The 20009-nt window shown below is 41.6% G+C and overlaps 1 protein-coding gene across 1 annotated transcript; it reads left to right on the forward strand.

The window, feature by feature from the left end:
- Positions 1-463: 463 nt before the first annotated feature.
- SNX3 (sorting nexin 3) lies at positions 464-19214 on the forward strand. Its single transcript, XM_015858726.3, has 4 exons — positions 464-789; positions 14250-14345; positions 14725-14849; positions 18547-19214. Exons 1-4 carry the CDS (start codon positions 628-630, stop codon positions 18650-18652), a joined length of 489 nt encoding a protein of 162 aa, XP_015714212.1. The 5' UTR covers positions 464-627; the 3' UTR covers positions 18653-19214.
- The last annotated feature ends 795 nt before the right edge of the window (positions 19215-20009 follow it).

Below are 20009 nucleotides of genomic sequence, written 5' to 3' on the forward strand. Positions count from 1 at the left end.
AAGGCCCAACAGACCCAGTTCCCTAAGTCTCTCCTCATAGGGGAGATGCTCCAGGCCCTTCACCATCTTAGTGGCCCTCCGCTGGACTCTTTCCAAGAGATCCGTGTCTTTTTTGTACTGGGGAGCCAAGAACTGGACACAATATTCCAGATGAGGCCTCACCAGGGCAGAGTAGAGGGGGAGGATCACCTCCTTCGACCTGCTGGACACGCTCTTTTTAATACACCCCAGTGTATTGGCTTTGTTGGCTACAAGGGCACACTGCTGGCTCATGGTCAATCTGTCCCTCTCAGCAGAGGTTTAAAGCCCCACAGCCACCGGCGGGCCCGAGGACCCCAGCTCTCATAGCAGCCGCGCCACGCACGCCCTGCGCACGCCGGGAATTGTAGTTCGGAAGGCGGGCGGCAGCGCGGGGCGCGGCGAGCGGGGCTGTGGCTGCGGACTACATCTCCCAGGCTGCCTTGCGCGCGGGCGGCGGGCGCATCCGCTGTTGGCGGCGTGGGCGCGCGTTGCCGGGCAGTCAGCTGGGCGCGGGGCGATAAGAGGCGGGCGGCGGAGGGCGGCCGCACAGGGAGTTCGGTCGCGTCCTGCCGGTCATCGGGTGGGGAGGAAGGCGTCCGCTCCGCTATGGCTGAGACGATCGCCGACACCCGGCGGCTGATTAGCAAGCCGCAGAACCTCAACGACGCCTACGGGCCTCCCAGCAACTTCCTAGAGATCGACGTGGGCAACCCGCAGACCGTGGGAGTGGGCCGCGGCCGCTTCACCACCTACGAGATCCGCGTCAAGGTGAGGCCGCGGCCCGGCCATGGCGCCTCGCACGGCAGCGTGAGGCCGGAGCGGGGCGACCTGCGGCCTGGGGCTGCCTTATGGCCTCGGCCGGGGCCTGGGCTGGGAGCTCGGGGCGGTGGGCTCCTCCGTAGGCGGTGCGGGAGGCCCCGCCGCTGGGTTGGGGGCTGATAAAGCGGTGGCTGCTCTCGCAGTACGGCTGTCGAGATAACCGGGAACGAGCACTGCTGCTGGGCTGAAATACTCCTCTACGATCTGCCTTTGTGTGGCTGTTTTCATGTCACTAGAAGAGGATGAGCTTTCAGCTGAGGAGGTGTAATGTGGGTGGATTCCAGTGCTCTCAACGTGCAGTAGAGTGTGTGTAAACAAGCCTAGCAGGCTGGCTGGGTTAAAACTACCTTTCTCCTTGAGAAGGGAGGAAAAAACTGTGTGAAATTATTGCTGCGTTCCCCGTTTGTTTTTGTAACAAGGCATTAGAGGAGTGGACAGAAAAACACAGTATATGCAGGACACTGATTGCCTGTGGCTAGCAGGGTCTGAGGCAGGATGCTCTTGCAGCCTGTACTGCTGGGAACATGTTGGGTTGGGAAAGACAATCTCCTTCAATTTGACCTTTCTCTGTAGTTTGTGATTGAGTCTGCTGCCTTGTAGCTGTCATTGTTGAAGCTGCTCAATAATAACTGCTGGTGGTAGAGAGATCTCTTGCACATGCAGTGTAAGTTCTGCTTTTAGTGAATGTCACAACGTGTATGTGCCTTCCTGGCTTAGGAAGCTTAAGCTGACATCTGCCTTCTCGGTCATTAAAAGTCTTCAGATGAAATTAAAACCCTGTATCTTCAGGTACTAATGGCCCATGTTTTCAGCCTAGTGTAATTTTGCTTGGGAATGCAAAATCAGCTGAGATCTAAAGCTACTAGAGTGGATGATACTTTAATTTTAGTGCTGCTAAATTGTCATGCTCTAGTAGCTATTATAAAGTTTCAGGATGCATCTGTATGGCTGGAGGAATAAGCGGAAATGTAAGTTAGGTTTGGGTTCTGTGTGAGGATGAATTGGAACTAGCTGCCTTCTGTTACATTATGCTGTCATAATCAGGACCTCAGCTGCCCTCTCAGCAGAAAGAGGGGTGCAACTTTTCACCTTGCTGCTGGGTAAGGTACTCTGGTGTCTTAAGTTTCTTATGTCTTCTCTTTCTATGAGTCTGAGCATCTGGAGTTACTGGATCCAAGGAACATAATGCAAAAGAATAGTCATAGTTTTGGCATGGCCTTGAAAATTATGTGGAGTTGCCTGGGATTAAAAAAAAAATTAAGAATTCAACCAAAGTCCTTCAGGTTAAAGGAAAACAGAAGGCCAGGTTTTAGGATTGTGGATGGGTTAAAGTAGCCTATTTAGGGTAGAATATCCTGCATTGCTGTTGTAGCGAAGAGCTGGAAGTGACCTTAACAAATGTACTCTGGAATGATACAGTGACCTTCTATTTTTCCTGCTAATCCACTTACTATGTAAACACTTCTTCCTTCACCTCCCTTACGTGCATCTGTGTGCATATGTATACTGAACTATCTCTTGTAGTACATGATTATTTCCTTTCCAGTTCTGTTATTGTACACATTGTGTCCTTGACGTGTATTCTGATAGCTACAAGTTTCATGTTTCTGAATGCTGAAAGGCTACAGAGCAGGTACTGCAAGTCATGCAGAATGATTATTGCTATTTAAACTTGTGTCCATCGTTATTATCTTTTCAGATGGATGCAAACTATATTTCTAATATGAAAATTTCAGCATTAAAATAGTTTGAACTTGATTTACTCCAGTATTGCTGTTCTAAAAGGTAGATCTTGTACTATAATCTGCTTGTTGAGCATTACAGGCAGGAGCCACTAACTAGTCTCTGTGGTTTGGCATCTTGTTGTGGTCACAGCAAATAGCAGCTGATGTTCCCAGCTTCCCCCAGCAGTGCTAGTAGTGTCAGCAGAACAAACCTGAGAAGATGGATTGACTTACGTGTGTTGTATCTGGAAGGTTTTGTTTTAGACCGTCTCCAACCCTAACATGTGAAGTGATGCAGAAATGAATGACTAAACACCTAGAGAATTCTGGTAGAAGCCATTGGGCAGCTTTATCATGCACTACTGCGTAAAGGCATTGTCACTGCAGATGCTGAGAGTTATTGTGGTGTAGAAGCTATTAGACTTGTGCTATTGTTATGGTGCCTTCAAACCTGGTTTGAGGTTTGTGTTATTGATTTGTCTGGTTCTCTAAATTCAACTTCTTTTAGGAAGACTGAATTTGCTAGTGGACTTTTGAACTGATGTCTGATATTTAATATGTTATTTCATTTTGCTGTAGTCTTCAGTTTCTTATGGCCATCAGGCTTGGAAAGCTTAATAGGGAACCCAAATGTGTTTATACTGCTTAGCAATATACTACTGGATAAGCAAGTTGGTTGTATTGCAGTATTTAGAAAAGCTTTTTGTAGTTTACCTCTCTGTGCAGGTTAATGTTGTGGTAAATCTGAGCTATGCGGACAGGTAGTTAAGCTTCCATGTGCGTACTGCAAGTGGAAGCGTTATATAGTGGTTCCATTAGGGCTGCTTACTTAACAAGTGATCAGTTACCTGTGTGGTTTTTGTTTTCTTAGCATTTAAAGATATACTCACATAAATACTGTAAACTTTCAGTAAAAGCTGCTGGAGGGAATGAGCCAAAGTATTGTTTCCTTGACCCTGTGCTTGCATTAAGTGATATTCTTTTCTCAGCAGACTGGATTAGGTGATGATGGAAAGCTTTTCACTGCAGCAACCAGTAAGGCACACAATGTGGCAATATGGAACTGCACTACTGCAGCAGCAGCCTGACAGTGAAGTAAGATATCTTGTTCAGTATTGGTAAATGATGGAAAACAGCATCTTGTCACTTAAGTGCATTACTGAAATAGCAAATTTGAGAGGGTAATGTTCTTGACAGGGTACTTGAGAATTTGCTTTCTGTCAGCAGCATTAGGCAGTGAGTTCATACTATTCTGAGGTCTCCTTTGTGTGCAGGCTTAGGGTAAGCTAAAAAGGAGAATAACGTGGTTAGGGCATGATGCTCCAAGTATGTTTTCTACATAAGTACAGCTTGGTAAATTAGTCATCTAAAGGAGTATAGATGACTTAGACCTCATGCAGTGGTTAAAACTGATGAAAGCAACAAGATTGCCTGTTAAACCAATACAGCAAGCTAGTTTATTGCCCTTGTCCCCTAAGGAGAAATGTGATTTGGCAGTTAAGTTCTGAGTGTTACTACTTATGGACTGTAAGCTAGAACTTCTTCTGAGTTGCAGGAAACAAATCTAGAACAAATGACATTACCCTCTTAGAGGCATATCTTCAGTCTAATCCAGTTCCGGGTATTACCTGACTTATACAGCAATTGGGAGCAATGATATTCCTGGTAAGTGGGTCAGCAGGAGCATCCGTGCTCGAGTGGGTTCTGTGCATCAAACTCAGGAGCTAAATCCTTTAAGGAGACAAGATAGAAGCTTTACAAGCTGAATTTGATCTCAGCAATTGGTGACGCTTTAGAACTACAGTCCCATGATAAAAACAGTGCTATAGGAGGTAAGGACACAGGTTAGGAGGACAACAAAGCATATGAATACACAAGAACTTACACGTTTTTCCAAATATATTATTAACACAATTCCTTGTAGAAGGATATTGTGTGACTGCTTTGCTTCCAGATGTGACATACATTACTTGAGTGGAACTAATGCTCCATAAGGCAGTCATCACTTTTTCTATGTATTTTGCACAAAGGCATCTGTGGGCCTGCAGAGGTACGATGGCTGCTCTGAAGGTAATGCCTTTTATTTTATTATGTTGGCCCACAATGTCAGAGGTGGATGTTGAGGGTATAAAGGTAGACCTGAACATTCCTGCCACTGTTCCATTAAGTTTTGTTGCTGTGTGACAGCAGCAGAGGGGCAATTTGACAATGCCATCTGATGTGGAAGCATGTATGAAGTGAAGGTGTGTCACTGAGTTCCTCTGTGCAGAAGAACTGGTGCCTTCCTGGAGTAAGGTCAGAGAAAAAGAGTATCCTTCTCTTGCAACACAATAATGCCAGGTGACATTTTGGATTTTGGAAAGAGATTTTGGAAAGGGTCCAGAGGAGGGCCACAAAGATGATCAGGGGCTGGAGCACCTCCCCTATGAGGACAGGCTGAGGGAGTTGGGCTTGTTCAGCCTGGAGAAGGTTGCGGGGTGACCTCATTGCAGCCTTTCAATACCTGAAGGGAACTTACTCCCAGGAGGGGAGTAAACTCTTCGAAAGGGCTGACAATAGTAGGACACGGGGAAATGGATCCAAGTTGAAGGAGGGAAGATTTAGGTTGGATGTTGGAGAGAAGTTCTTTATTAGGAGAGTGGTTAGGACCTGGAACAGGCTGCCCAGGGAGGTTGTGGATGCCCCGTCCTTGGAGGTGTTCAAGGCCGGGTTGGATGGGGCCCTGGGCAACCTGATCTAGTAAAGGTGTATGTTTGGTGGCCCTGCCAGGCAGGGGGGTTGGAACTACATGATCCTTGAGGTCCCTTCCAACCCGGGTCATTCTGTGATTCTGTGACATACCTGTTTGGCATGTACCCCACAGTTTTCAGTCTTGGCTGGAGTGACCTACCACACCTACTGTATAGTCTAGATTTGGTGCCTTCTGACTTCCGTGTGTTCAGTCCAGTGACAGATAGACTGTTTAGGGTCAATTATGCCATTATACCCAGCTGTGAGACAGTGGGCCACATCCAGTAGTGCAGAATTTTGAAGGTGGCTTTCAGGCTTTGTTCATTGCTCATGAAAACACGTAGGTAATAATGATGGACAAATAATGTTTTGTAGCTGAGCATATGCTCTATCAAACAGCATTATTGTGCTCTTTTTCTGTTATAGTTTTCATAGCTTTACTGTCAGAACGTCACACGTACTTGACTGCGTAGACCAAATGTGGGGAAGGAAATGAATACAGGCTGTGAAGTGTGTGTGCTGTTAAGAATAGTATTGGTTTCAGGATTGGGGAAGTAAATCAAGTACTGCTAAACTTCAGTTTCTTTAGAAAATTTTTTTGGTCACCTTAAACCAATGTGGGTTTTTTTGTTTGTTTGGATGCTATGTTTGTATTCCAGATGACTGGTAAGAGTCTGAGTTGAGCAGTTATATTCTCAAATCATTTCAGAATGATTAATGAACGGAAAGCACGTGTCTCATGTGGTACTCAAGGTAGCGAATGTATTTTTGATGTGTTTTGTCCTTGAACCATAGCAAATTTCCAGTCCTTGGATTCAGCAGGGTTAGAGTTGTAGGCCTCTCCTGCCAAGGGAAGAAGAGAGTCCGCTGGTGCTCGTAATTCACTTGAGTGTCATTTAGCTTTATGGCTTGTGAAGCTTGTGGTGGGGTAATGACTAAACACTGACTCAGTGCAGATATGTTTAGGGATGCAGAGTCAGCATGAATTCTCTATGCCGCTGCACATTTTGTATCACGTTGCAAGAGTTCTTTAATGCTGGCTAATTACTCTTTTAATATACTGTTCCAGATGCTGATACTAATTGTGAACATTTTTAGACTTCAAAGAATAAAAATGCAGTGATTCAGGTAATTTTGTTCTATAGCCCAGGTACCACACACTTACAAACATTAACTTTTCTCTTGAGCAGTGATTCAGAGCATTAGCTGAAAAACCAAGAAATACCCAGGATACTGACTGAGGAGACCAAGAACAGGCATGTTTATTGAAAACTTCTCCAGCAGAAGTGGATTTGCAGATCTATTCCATGCATTAGCTCTGAGCAGCTGATTTTTCTGTAGGGTTTTTAATTTAAACTAAGCTCAGGATCCTAGTCCAAAGGTACTGGACTAGCTTGATGTTGATGTCTGTTACTGTGTAAATAAAATAACCAAGTCTTTGAATAGCACTTATTAGTGTATTAGTTTGACTAGTGACTTACACGCTTTTTCTTTCTGCTCATACAATGAAGGCCTTGATTGTCATTTATTAAGTGCGCTCTAATACAGTGCTGAACAGACCAAATCAAACAGAACAGTGTCTGATCTTTGTAGGACAGATGGCTGTGATCCAGGTAGGCATGTGTTGCCAGAGTTGTTGTTTTTTTTTTAAAGCATCTTTATTTTTAGCTGGCTTGCGAAAGTCAACTTCAAAACAGTAAGTGGTCTTCTGTTTTTCATCTGGTGAAATAAATAGCACAGTATAAATTGTGGCTTTGAGCTATAAAGGAAATATGTTGCTTTGTTTTTGTTCTTTTTCCCCCCCCTTTGGTATTGCAATACCAATTGCTCTACTGAAGACCATTTCAGTAAGTACAACACCATATTAGGTTACTATTGCAACTATTTGATGTGAGGATGGAGAAGCCCTCATCTTCTTGGTGAAGTCAGGAGGGGGGGGGGTGGCAAAACTGTTACCTTGGACTTCTGGAGGGTGGATTTTGAACTGTTTGAGATAGTGATATGGTGGGTCTCTTGGGATTCAGTCCTGAAGGGTAAAAGGGTCTAGGAAGGCTAGGTTGTTCAGGCTACTATCCACCATCTATCAGTGTTCCTGTTCAATTGCAGAGTCCTGGAGGACTGGAGGCTTGCCAGTGTGATTCCCACGTACAAAGATGGTCATAAGGAGGATCTGGAGAACTACAGGCCTATCAGCCTGTACCAGGAGAGGTTATGGAGCAGATCGTATAGAGTGTGATCATGTGGCATGTGTGGGACTGCTGGGGGATCGGGCCCAGCTTACTTGACCAACCTGATCTACTTCTATGATCTGTTGACTTGCCTGGTGGATGAGGAAAGGCTGTTGAAGTAGTCTATCTAGACTTCAGCAAAGCCTTTGACACTGTCTCCCATAGTATTCTGAGGAAGTTGGCAGCCCGTGGCTTAGGTGGGTACACTCCTTGGGTAAAGAATTGGCTGGATGGCCAGACTTGGAGGGCGATGGTGGATGGAGCTAAATCTAGCTGGCAACCAGTCACAAGTGGTATTCCCTAGTGGTCAGTATTGAGGCCTATGCTGTTCAATACTGTCATTGATGACCTGGATGAGAGCATTGAGTGCATCCTTAGTAAGTTTGCAGATGGCACCAGGTTGGAAAGAAGTGTTGATCTGCCTGGGGTAGGAAGGATCTGGACAGGCTGGATAACTGGGCTAACACCGTTGCTGGTGCTGTTAAAGTCACATTTAGATGTTGTACTGAAGGGCATGATTTTAGTGGGAGATATTAGTGATAGATAGGCGGTTGGACTGGATGATCTTGGTGATCTTTTCCAACCTTGGTGATTCTATGATTCTGGTCCTTAGATTCTTACAAATCTTGACAATATTTGTTATAAAAACACACACTAACAACTAAAGACAGGTCTATGTCAAGTTCTTTAACTTTATTCTGGGGGAATAAAAAATAAAATAAAATAGGGGACACTTTCTTTTAATGGGTCTAAGTTACAGTATTCCTAAGGCTGAGGAAGTCTGACAAACTACTCAACAGGAGCTATTGGCTATTCTGTGGCTGTTGTGGAATTCTTAAGAATGTAAATGTTACTGCTCCGGTATAACTGGAAATTTGAAGAGACTTTTTTTCTACTTGAGTAGTTAGTGCAGAAATATGTTTATCTGTTATCAGCATAGTTATGTGAAGTGTAGGGATATTACAGTCAGTAGCTCACAAAGCATATTAAAACTTTTTGCCTAATAAAACCATCAGCAGCAATTAATTGTAGGTAGGGGTTGGGGGGAGGTTGTGCCTGTTTGGCCATAGCTGGTAGATATGAACCAATGATGCTAAAGCAGCAACTTAATTTCATGCCTCTTTCAGTCATTCTTAATGAGAAAATAATAATTTGACCTTACATTACACTATGCCAGAGCATATGGTGGTTTTACGTTGCAGCTGTGTGAAGGGAAGGAGAAGGAACTATCAAAAGAAACGCTTGACATTTCAAAGGAGGCTCTGGCTTGAACACTCAGGAATAACTATCTAGATTTACTAATTCTTTGCCTGAATGTGTTCTCTTTAAAATGAGCCCCTGCTTTTAGTTTTGGCTGCTGGGGGTGCAACCTGAAACATGAAGCAATCTGTTTTTTTCTGGTCTAATCCTAAGGTTTATACTGCTTTGAGCCTGCTGACTGTGACGTGCCTAGTTTAGTTGCTCAGGATACTGGTGAACCTTGCCAGGGAATGACAAAACCTGTTGGGCAAAAAAAAACCCACAAAAGCTAATAAGATGTATATGCTAATTATCATAAAGCAGTTCTGGGCTCAAGACAGTTACCAAAAGTTAACTTCTGTCTGTAGTTGACATTGATGGTGTTCATGGTTACTGTGCTATTAGGATTCTACTGCTTTAGTCTTCAGAATGAACGATATTGCAGCTTTGTGTCTTAGTACTGTAGAATAGAAAGGTCTGCAGAGCTTAATCATAGAATCACAGGGTTGGAAAGGACCTACAAGATTATCTAGCCCAGCCATCCTCCTTTACCGTACCTACAGAAAACCACTAAGCTGTATCTCCTACCTCCTTATCCAGATGCCACGTAGCTGAAGTCAGCCTTGTTTTAAATCCAGGCTTATAGATATGGTCAGATTTGTTTCAGTTTTTTACTTATTTTTTGGTGTGTAGGATACCTACAGTAGGCCTGGATGCCAAGTGGGTGTAAGGTAGAGTTGTAGAGTTTGGCTTTGATCAGATGAGTGATTCTTAGAAATGTATGTCCTAAAATATTCACTCCTGCTGCATTTGGTGAAGTACATAGCAAAAAGTTTAAGCTTGTAGTGACCTGAAGTTGGGAGCCTGCTTCCTTTTGTTCTTTTTTTTCTCATAGTTGTAGGAACTGGGCAGGTTGCTGCTTATGTTTAGCCTGGAAGGAAACAAACCACTGATGAGGTGTCTACAATAACAGTGGACTGCTGGAGCTGGCTTTTTTTGTAATAAAGAATGGGGGCTCTCACATTAAGGAAACTGTAATACTTTTTCTTCACCTTGGATGCTGCTTGCTGTAGTACCCTGGAGTTGTCATTGGCTGCGTGCAAATGTAGTTGACAGTGTAGCTTCTTGACAAAGATTGCAGTTAGTATGGCAAGATGATAGATAGAAAGCTTGAATTTAGCTTCTGAGAGTCAAGGCCACAAACTTCTATCACGAGTGAGCTGAGTGCTTTCTTTCATTCTATTTTAATGGAAATAGTGTAGTATCAAGGCTACCCCAACCTGCTTGAAAAGACAACATCAAAGTAGATGCTATGGCAACAGTGTGTTAAGAGACATGAGCAATGCTGTGCTGCTGATTAGTGCAATATTGGCATATGAGAAAATGAATCAAATCTGCTTCGAGCTGTCCTAGTTAGCCATGGTTGTGGAGTTCCAGCAGCCATAGAGGTGGGTTAGGCTGTGGTGATGTGCTGAGTCAGTCTTGTGGAGTGTCAGCCTGCTCTTTGGAGGAGCCCAAATGCTATTTAGTTGAATTTATGTCTGGCAATAAATTCATAGGGATAAGTCTGGCTATTTGCAAGGCTGTTTACTAACCAGATGAGTTAATTGAATCCAGATAATAGAACACTGAAACAAATTGAGTAGTTGATAATATTGAAGTACCTCAGTTGTTTTCCTCCATTTCAATTAATTTCTATACCAGAATGGCTACACTGGAGTACTGTTGCATATGAAGTTAAAGCATAGTGTTGGCTTGTACTCATTTACTAGCACTCTGTGTGCTCAAGGCTCTTCAGTTGCCTTTGAACACCATTTAAGAAACTTCTAACAGGGCATATCATGCTACGCATAGTAGCAACTAGAAGACTATTCCTTGGTCATTCAAGCTGCAGTCTTAGAATTGTCATTTGCTTCTGAAGCGATTCTCCTGAGCTTGGAATTAGACTTCGTAGTTTGAATGTTATAAACATAGCTGAAGCAGTTTCTCTGCAAATGTGGATTTTGCCCTAAAATGTCTTAGTAAGCAGCTGCTGCTGTTTGCTGTCAGTTTGTTAAACACCAGCCAAATGACTTGACTGTGGGAACTTGCTTGGCTTCTGAGTGGAGGAGTGCAGGAGTGACTTAGGATTTGGTTGTTATCTTTAGACTTTTAACAAAGTAGCTTAACTTGGCAACAGTTCTGACAATGCTTATTCTAGTGTACTGACTTGGCTGTTAGTTCGCACAGCAAAATAAAATGGTTTTAAGTTAAAAGAGGGAAGATTTAGTTTGGATGTTAGGGGGAAGTTCTTCACTAGGAGAGTGGTTAGGCCCTGGAACAGGCTGCCCAGGGAGGTTGTGGATGCCCCGTCCTTGGAGGTGTTCAAGACCAGGTTGGACGGGGCCCTGGGCAACCTGATCTAGTAAAGGTGTATGTTTGGTGGCCCTGCCAGGCAGGGGGGTTGGAGCTACATGATCCTTGAGGTCCCTTCCAACCCAGGGCATTCTGAGTGATCATTTTAGAATATTCAGAGAAAGCCTATTGGGTGTGTGCATATCTTCTGATAAAGAAAGGGTACTAGACAGAGTCTGTTTTCTTAGTATCTTCCTATACTTGGAATTTGGAGATGTGCGGAACCCCTGCAGTGCTGATTTATTGGTCCTGGAGTAGCAATTTATCTTCAGTGACTTGCTTGTCTAGTGTATTTAATAGCGCCCAATCCTTTTGGATTAATAATTTGCATTCAAACTGCTAAAAAGACTGGAAAATTTGTTAAAAATGTTTTTGATAAAAATGAGGCAATTATGCTGTAGAAGAAACAATTGCTGTAGTAACTATGCTGGATGAGCTATGATCCAAATGCTGTGCCAAACTGAGTCACGAGTTTCATGACTGGCTGTGCAGATCAGGAGGCCAGAAAGTAGAGGGAGGTGTTTATAAAAATGAAATTAGACTGACTTGAAGTTTTGTACATTATTCTCATACTGAAGGAAGAGGTGGTCTGCTCCAATGGGGTTATAATCCTGCAATAGGAAAGGAATGTAGTTCAGGTGTGAATATACCCTGAGTTAAAGTAGGTGCTTAAGATGTAAGTAGGCTAAGCAGCGTAGAAGAGAACTCTCAAATTGCTTTTTTACATGGATCCTTTCCAACAGCTGCATAACTGAAGGACAGTGGAATTTCTGGCAGAAGGAGAATTGCTGCAGTTTGGACTTCAAGAAACATGATATTTAGAAGCTTATCTCAGCAGTTCTGAGTTCATATCCAGGCTGAAAACAGTGGATGTGCTCTTTCCTTTAGCATGTAGTTTCAAGCTGTGGCTTGTAAGCCACTTACTGTACTGTTATCCTTTTAGTGTACACCTTTGAATGTTCTCAGTGATGATCAAAACTGGGGAAGCTTATTCAACTTGGAGGGAAAGCGAGTCCTATAACTGTTCCTTTTTCCAACCTGCTAGCTTGACTAGTGTTAAAAGTTGAGAAGGGAATGTGGGAGGTAAAATGAGCTTAACTGGCCCTTCTGCTCCGTCATTAGACCTTTAAGCCTGATATGTTATTCAGAGATTAACTTTTTTAGACCTTATGCCTATAAGCATGAAAAGAGTTCCTGAAGACCTGGGAACTTGTGTTTATCTGCTATTATTCAGTTGTAATCCTTCTTGCCAGTAATTTGATAGGAAGATGGAATATTTTCTTCAGATCAGAACCTAGAAATTAAATATTATAAAGGACTTTCTGTCCAAGACACTAACAAAGAGTTGATGTTGTAATGTGTACAGCTGAACTTGGTTAAAAAGCCAGTGGCTGAAATTGGAGAAAAATAATCCACTACTTCACTTCTGTGAATCTCCTTCATGGGGACCCAGATTCATTCACTTCTGAGTATTCTTACTGGGATGAGCGTTTATAAAGCCTGACTTCTGACATAATAAAGTTGCTCTTAGGGCTATTATTAGCCATCAGTACAGTGAACAGTAGTTGCCTGGGAATGAGATCCTAAATACTTCTAAACATTCAACAGTATGAGATTTCATAACAAAATACTGTTTTGTACTTCATCTGTGAATTGTGGATTAAATAGCATCATATGAAAGTACCTAACTTCTCAATTACTTTTGAACCATCACAGCCAAAAGCTTGTTGTTGACAGGCCATAGTACAATGGCCTATAGTTATAGGCCTGCCTGGTGCAAGCAAGTAGTTTGGCAGTTAAGCCTATCATGAATAGCCAAAAATGTCACTCGATAGCTAAGTGTAACAGCCCACAAATTATATTGCTGAGGGATATCTACTCAAACTGGGACCAGAAACTGAGATATTTGAGCCATCCCACTTTAAGTTACTACCTGAGAGTAACTCCTGTGCTACTCCTAGCAGAAGAAAACTTTGTATAATCATAGTTAAATCCTAGAATCAGAGTATTTCTAGGAAGCTTCCTTTCTAGATGTATGAGGCAAAACTGGTGAATATGCAATCTGTCAGCAGTCTTTACTGTTCCTGTTGGTTATGCATGGCATTTGTGGACACTTGGTCTTGCTTATAGCAGATTATTGCTTCTATATTAACTGTTGACTGTTTTACACTTCAAATAGTGATGGCAATGTTAAGTCTTTGGAACTTTCTGGGAAAATCATTAGAAGAAGGTTCTTAATGTTTGCTCTTTAGGTGTAGTTTAGATAACAGTGGGCTAAATGTGCATCCCAGGAATTAACAGGATTAATGTATACAAATTAATGCTGCACATGACCTCATATTACAGCCTGACTTGCATTTGATGTTTCTCAAGGATACTAGACTTGAGAGCTGACTTGTCTAAGAGTTCTGCCTCATGAAATGCTGCTTGGTTTAACTTTGAGATCAGGTGGTTTTGCTACATTGGCTGTTGTGTTGCATCTCAATCTTATAGGCTTCCCTACAGCTACTCAAACTAGACAGCTTGTGCTGACAGATCTTCAGCTTCGCCTCTCCTGAATGGATTTGATGAAGACTGTAGGGCTTGCTTGCTATGCTTTTAAAGATGTTGGAGACCTTGTTGCCTGAAGTATCAAAAAAGCTTAGGAAACTTGGCTAGCTCAGTATTGCTGGCACCCAAAACAATCCCTTGTGCACGTTAAGAGCCTGAGTAGATAAAGAAGGTATTGTTTTTTTTTTATTATTCTGACTACCTCTCTCCAGTGTGCACATATTAACATTGGGAGTTTAGCTTTTGAGAAAGTTAAGACTAGCAGAAACCTATGCAACCTTAGAAACATCATGAGTGATGAGCAAACCCACTGCTAGGCAATATGACAAAATACTAGTTACAGAATGCTGTACATCTGAAAGGCCCACAGTTGAGCAGTTTGAGACATAGCTTAGTTATGTAGCACACAAAGAACTTTATCAGCATTTCTGTATGGAGTGTTTCTCAATACTGTTGTGCTGTTGCTGAAGCATGTTAACCTTTAAGATAGTTTTTGTTGCTTCTATGTATCATACTCATCTAATGGGTTGTATTTCATTTTCAGACAAATCTTCCTATCTTCAAATTGAAAGAATCTACAGTCAGAAGAAGATACAGTGACTTTGAGTGGCTAAGAAATGAACTAGAAAGAGAAAGCAAGGTGGGTAAACTTAAAGATGAACTAAGTCTTCATGTAAATACAGGGAGAACTGATTCTAATAATGAAGTGTTATCTGTGTCTTATGAAGCATATAGATACATCATCAAACTGATGTTTCAGTTTGAAACTGTCAGAGCTAAAAGTATATTTGAGGTTTGCTGAAAGACTAACACAGTACAATTAGCTTGATAATGGCTCTGAATTAGAGCTAGTCAACTTAAATTCAGTTAGTATAGGCAACTGCTTTTCTTCTCTAGTCCTGTTTTCTATTACTGGAGATTTGATTGATGAGTTGGGTCCTCTAAGAGAAAAATGTGGCACAGGAGTTGTATAAACTTGCTTCCAGGCTGCACTTAGGACACATTTCTAAATGTTTCAGGTCGTGGTACCACCTTTACCAGGAAAAGCTCTTCTTCGTCAGCTCCCCTTCCGAGGAGATGATGGCATATTTGATGATTCCTTTATAGAGGAAAGGAAGCAAGCACTTGAGCAGTTCATAAACAAGTAAGTATTGGGTCTAGATATATGGAGACAAACTCAGAACTGAGCTGTGTAAAATGGAATTATGGCTGCTAATCGGTTATAGTAGCTACACTAGGTTCAGTAATTAAAACTTACCCATAATCTCACAATAGGATGCATTAACATTGATCATCCAGTGTTAGGTTTGGATATCAATGATGCTTACCTGAACAGCTAAAGTGAATGCTAATGTATAGCTAATTTATGCAAATTACTACTAATTATAGTGTTCAAAATAGTTCTACTTTTTCACTTTGAAAAGGTATCCTGTGCTATGTGAACAATGAAACTTACAATAGTCTTACAGTGGTTTACTTTAATTGCAAATATGGTATTTGGAGGTATTATGAGGTATTATCAGCATGTGTAACTGCATATTTTCTGTAATATTATAAGAATCTTTCTGAAGATGTAAAAAAAAAAAGTGTTTGAGGTATGTCTATATATAGTTTCGAACAGGCGCTTTGAACTGTATCACTAACTTGCTAACGGCAAGTAGATATCAGTAATAAAGACCTGTTTCTTACTCTACCACCTTACACTACTAACTATTCAACATATAGTGAATTGAGGAACTATTTCTTGCAGTGTAGGTCCAAATCACAGGATGATTTGGGTTGGAAAAGAACTTAAAGACCATCTTATCCCAACCTTCTTGCTGTGGGCAGGTATGCATCTCACAGGATTGGACTGCCCAGGGCTTCAACAAACCTGGCTTTGTGTGCTTTCAGAGATCCACAGCTTCTCTGGGCAACTTCTTGCAGCTCTTCCCCCATCTGAGTTAAGAATTTCCACCTAACATCTAACCTAAATATCCTCTCTTTTAGTTTATAGATATTACCTTTTGTCCTATTACTATTACAGTGTAAAAGGTGGGGTTTTTAAATAAATTTCATTAAAATACTGGAAGGCCACAATGGTTCTTCTCCAGAGCCTTCTCTTCTCCAAGCTGAACAATGCCAGCGCCCTCAGCCTTTCTTCATGGAGGAGTTGCTATAGCTGGATAGGAGGGAATATTGTCATTACCTAGTTTGTCTGATCTCTAGAGCCAACATCATTCATACCATCTGGTTCTGGACTTTTTCATCATAAAAGGTTTGATCTTGTCAGTTCCACTAATATTTTAATATTGTTCAATAATAATGCAGCTTAATGGGGAATAGGAGATACCCTTCAGTTGAACAAGATCTTGATCTGCTCATATGTAGCTGATTATAGCCAGTTTTGGTAGCTTACTAGAAACTAGAACTTGCGCAAGTGTGGATTTAAGTCTTCACATTGTTGCTTGCTAGTTCAGTTTGGAGGTATTTCTAATGCTTCTGAGCAAATAAAATGCTTCTGACTGTCACTGAAGTCAAGTGGAATACATTTCTCACCTGTTTAGTTTTTTTTTTATGGCACATGAAGGCAGATGGTTTTGTGCTAAGATAAAATGTGTTTTCTAAGGCTGTATGATACAGCTCTAACTGTAGAGTACAACTTTCATTCAAGCAGGCATGGGACTGTTCAGTTTGGAGGGAATGTACTAGCACTGAGTTTATCAGCATGCACAGGAAGAAGATGGCTGACATTCTAGAGCAGCTGATAGTGAAACAGCTTAACTCAAATAGCTGAAGAACATCTTTGGAGAAGAACATTTCAGTATAGCTGATAGAAATGGAGTGATCAATTTACTGATATCACTTTAAGTCTTACAGCCAGTGATGCACTGATCTTGTGGCAGTATGAAACTTCTTGGTCCTGAAAGATAGAAGCAGGCTGTTAATGCAGTTATTGATGTAGTGGCAGACTTGAGTACATCTGGAAAAAGACTCTTCAGGCAGAACTCAGCTATTCAAGCTCATCAGTCTATTCTAATGGTTGTGTTTGCTTGAGTTGCCTATGCGAATTAAAGTTTTAAATGATGTAGCAGCTTTTAAGATTCTACAAAGTATTCATTGCTAGTGAACTTGCCTAGAGTGGATCTCACACAATGTGGTTACATTACTGCATTTTCAAAGCTCATTTTTATTCAGTGCCTAAGATAACTGGTACTGCTGCATCCAGAGAAGGTCTTTGTGCACCAGTGCCAGTTTTTGATAATCAAGGAATGTTCAGGTGACTGTTGTTGAGAAATCTTAGACAACACTGAACTTGAGTTCGCCCTAGTGGGCCAGCTTGCTTGCAAAGCTATTGACACTATTTACAGTAGCAGATGCAGGTGTAGCTATGCTGGACAAGCCTTTTCTGCTTGAACCTAACTTAAGGAGGCATGAAAAGGAGGCAAGTGTGTCACCTTAGTGAAGAATACTGAGGGGAGGGGGTACAGTACAAAGTAAGGTATTCATGTGAAACCAAGAGCTGGATGTGAGATCAGATCTAGTCTAGCAATTCAACCACCAATTTGCACCCTTTAGATGAGGGCAAAAAGAAACCCAAACTAGCTACTCCAGGCTGTTCTGTGTTTTGCTTTAGACTGCTGCCTATTTACTTAAACTTGTGAAGGTTGATAGGCTTTGAATATTCTCAATGCAATTTATCATTACTGAGTAGGAGAGCTTTGCTTGTTAAGGAGTACCCTCAGTCACCGGTGGTGACAAGTTAATCAGTCCTGTGGAGGAGTAAACACTACTAGATACATGTGGAGAAGGTGTGTGTGTGAGTTCTTTAAAGTACTGATGCTGAACCCCTGAAGTTGACTGTGATTTTTAGTTGTATGAATGATCTTCCACTTAGAGCAGATGTTCTAACAGATATGTCATAGGGTTGGTGCATGCTGCACTAGTAGGTGCAGCTGAATTAGTTGGTGCATAGAGAGGGATTGTTTCATTTAAAGAGAGATGTCTGTGTTGGTTGAAATGGATCCAGTTTTTCCTGGAACACTTCTAGGTTTTTAAACTCATTAAGTGATCAGATTTTAGGGATTCTGATTTCTTGCATGCACAGGAGGCTATTAGGTAGATGTGTTTTTTTTCCAAGTTTAGGTTGGAGTTAGATGGGAACATGTAATTCAACTTCCATTCCTTTATTAGTAAAAAGTGGCTTGGTATAGTTCATATCTGAAACAAAAATCTATGATAGAGATGTCAATTCTAGAACAAGTTTACTCCCTCTGCTGTGTTTCATATCTAAAGACATATTCAGTTATCAAGAGTGTCCATATCTAGTACCCTTTCGTTGAGTATCAGTGCTACTTGTGCATACTGAAAATACGACTGTGGTAAGGTGCTGCTTTAAATTGTGTCAGGGCCTGCAGAAGACCTTCACACCCCCTGGTGGACTAACTGTTATTCTGTCTGGGCAAACTAAATGAAATCAGACTGAGGACTGATGCATTAAGCTGTTTTTAGAGAAGTATTCTGTATCAAAGGCATCAAGACCAATAATACCAGCTTAACTTGGCTTAACTTTCTCATGTTAGAATGCGTGTTTTGATTGTACATCCTCAACTGCAGGTAATGAAAGACATAATATGCTTTGTACTGATCTGAGGTGACTTAAAGTTCCTACGGACTAATTTTGTGCTGGGGAGAATGGCAAGTCTTGCTATAAGGCATCATTGTAGACACCAGCTGTAAATTGGAACTGGATCTGTGCTGAAGAGCAAGCACATAGGTTGTTGGTATTAAAAACCCTTGTTTCTGGCCAGATGCAAGTAGGCTGTATTTGCAAGTACTAACTCTTCTTTTTTCTTCTCTAGGGTTGCAGGCCACCCACTGGCACAGAATGAGCGTTGTCTTCATATGTTCTTACAAGATGAAGTAATAGACAAAAACTACACACCGTCCAAAATAAGACATACTTGAATTCTGAAATCCTTTCCAAACATTAGTGGTTCTTATGCTTGATTTTTAAGAGGCTGTAGTTTGTCTTAGCATGCTGAGGATAAACAGGCACAAAGTCTCCACTAACATCAGTACACTGCTTGGTCTTTGCATATACTTTATAGCATTAAAAAACTCACTTGTCTTTTAGCTAAATCCCTCTGATTCAAGAATACTATATTATGATACCATCCACCCCTTGCAATGTCTCACAGATCTTTCCACTCACTTGCAATGACTTAACAATGTTTACTGACTTGGCCTTACTTGAACTTGCACAGTTGTAGTGTCACATGTTCACTTGTATTTGACTAAACTGCTATGCTTTCTGAGGTAGTTGTTTGTCTGAACTTCTTTGAGACTGCTTTCTTTCTGATAACCCTGTGTGAGATACACTTATGCAATTGTCTCCAAGCTTGTAAAACACTTTATACTGAAGTAATGAGGGAATTATCTTTATATTCTGTAAGAGGAAAAAAAAATCAAATTTATATACTAAAATAACCTGTCTAAAGTTTTGAAATAAAAGTGAAAATGCACTTCAGAAGTTTGTCACTCTTGACCTTGAGTGTGGGCTATCTCATTTCCTGGAAGCAAAGACTTTGCTATACTAAATGAACTGATGTATCAGCCTTGCTGTAATATTCTTCTGCAAGGGAGTGCTTTGCCCCTAACACTGGATTGGTGAATACCCATATCTAAGGGTATTTAGTGCTATCACAGAATGGCTTGGGTCGGAAGGAACCTCAAGGATCATCCGAGATGGGGCATCCACAACCTGTCTCAGCAACCCGTTCCAGCACTTCACCACCCTCTCAATGAAAAATTGTTATTGATAAAGTTGTTAAAGAGTACTGGTTCCAAGGCAGACCACTGGAAGAAATCACTCATCACCAGCCTTCAGCTGGCCATAGAGCTGTTAACCATAACCCTCTGTCTGTTATCTTCTAACTAGTTTTTTATCCATCAAATAGTCCACCCTTAAAATCTGTATCTCAATTTTAGAGATGAGGATGTAGTGGGGAACTATGTCAAAGGCCTTGTGAAAGCCCAGGTAGATGATATCAATTTCCTTCCTTTTGTCCATTGATGTCCTCCCTTATAGAAGGCTACTAGGCTAGTCAGGGATAACCTTCCCTTGCTGAAGCTGTGCTGGCTGTCTCAGATAATCTGCTTGCCCTGTGTGTGCCTTAACATGCCTTCCAGGAAAATCTAATCTATAGTCTTCTCAGGCACAAATGTGAAGCTTACTGGCCTGTAGTCCCCTGGAACCTCACTCCCTTATAGATGGGAGTGATGTTCTCTTTTTTTGTCACATTATGAAACATAGAAAGTATTA

The sequence above is a fragment of the Coturnix japonica genome, chromosome 3 (assembly GCF_054131305.1).
Source record: "Coturnix japonica strain WE chromosome 3, WE-NBRP24, whole genome shotgun sequence".
Classification (NCBI taxonomy): Eukaryota; Metazoa; Chordata; class Aves; order Galliformes; family Phasianidae; genus Coturnix; species Coturnix japonica.

What these genes read in the sequence shown, in the direction of transcription:
- SNX3 (XM_015858726.3), top strand. Translation starts at nt 628, where the DNA reads ATGGCTGAGACGATCGCCGACACCCGGCGGCTGATTAGCAAGCCGCAG. An exon ending in CCTACGAGATCCGCGTCAAG is followed by an intron (nt 790 to 14,249) that starts GTGAGGCCGCGG and finishes TTTCATTTTCAG; the next exon opens with ACAAATCTTCCTATCTTCAA. An exon ending in CTTGAGCAGTTCATAAACAA is followed by an intron (nt 14,850 to 18,546) that starts GTAAGTATTGGG and finishes TTTCTTCTCTAG; the next exon opens with GGTTGCAGGCCACCCACTGG.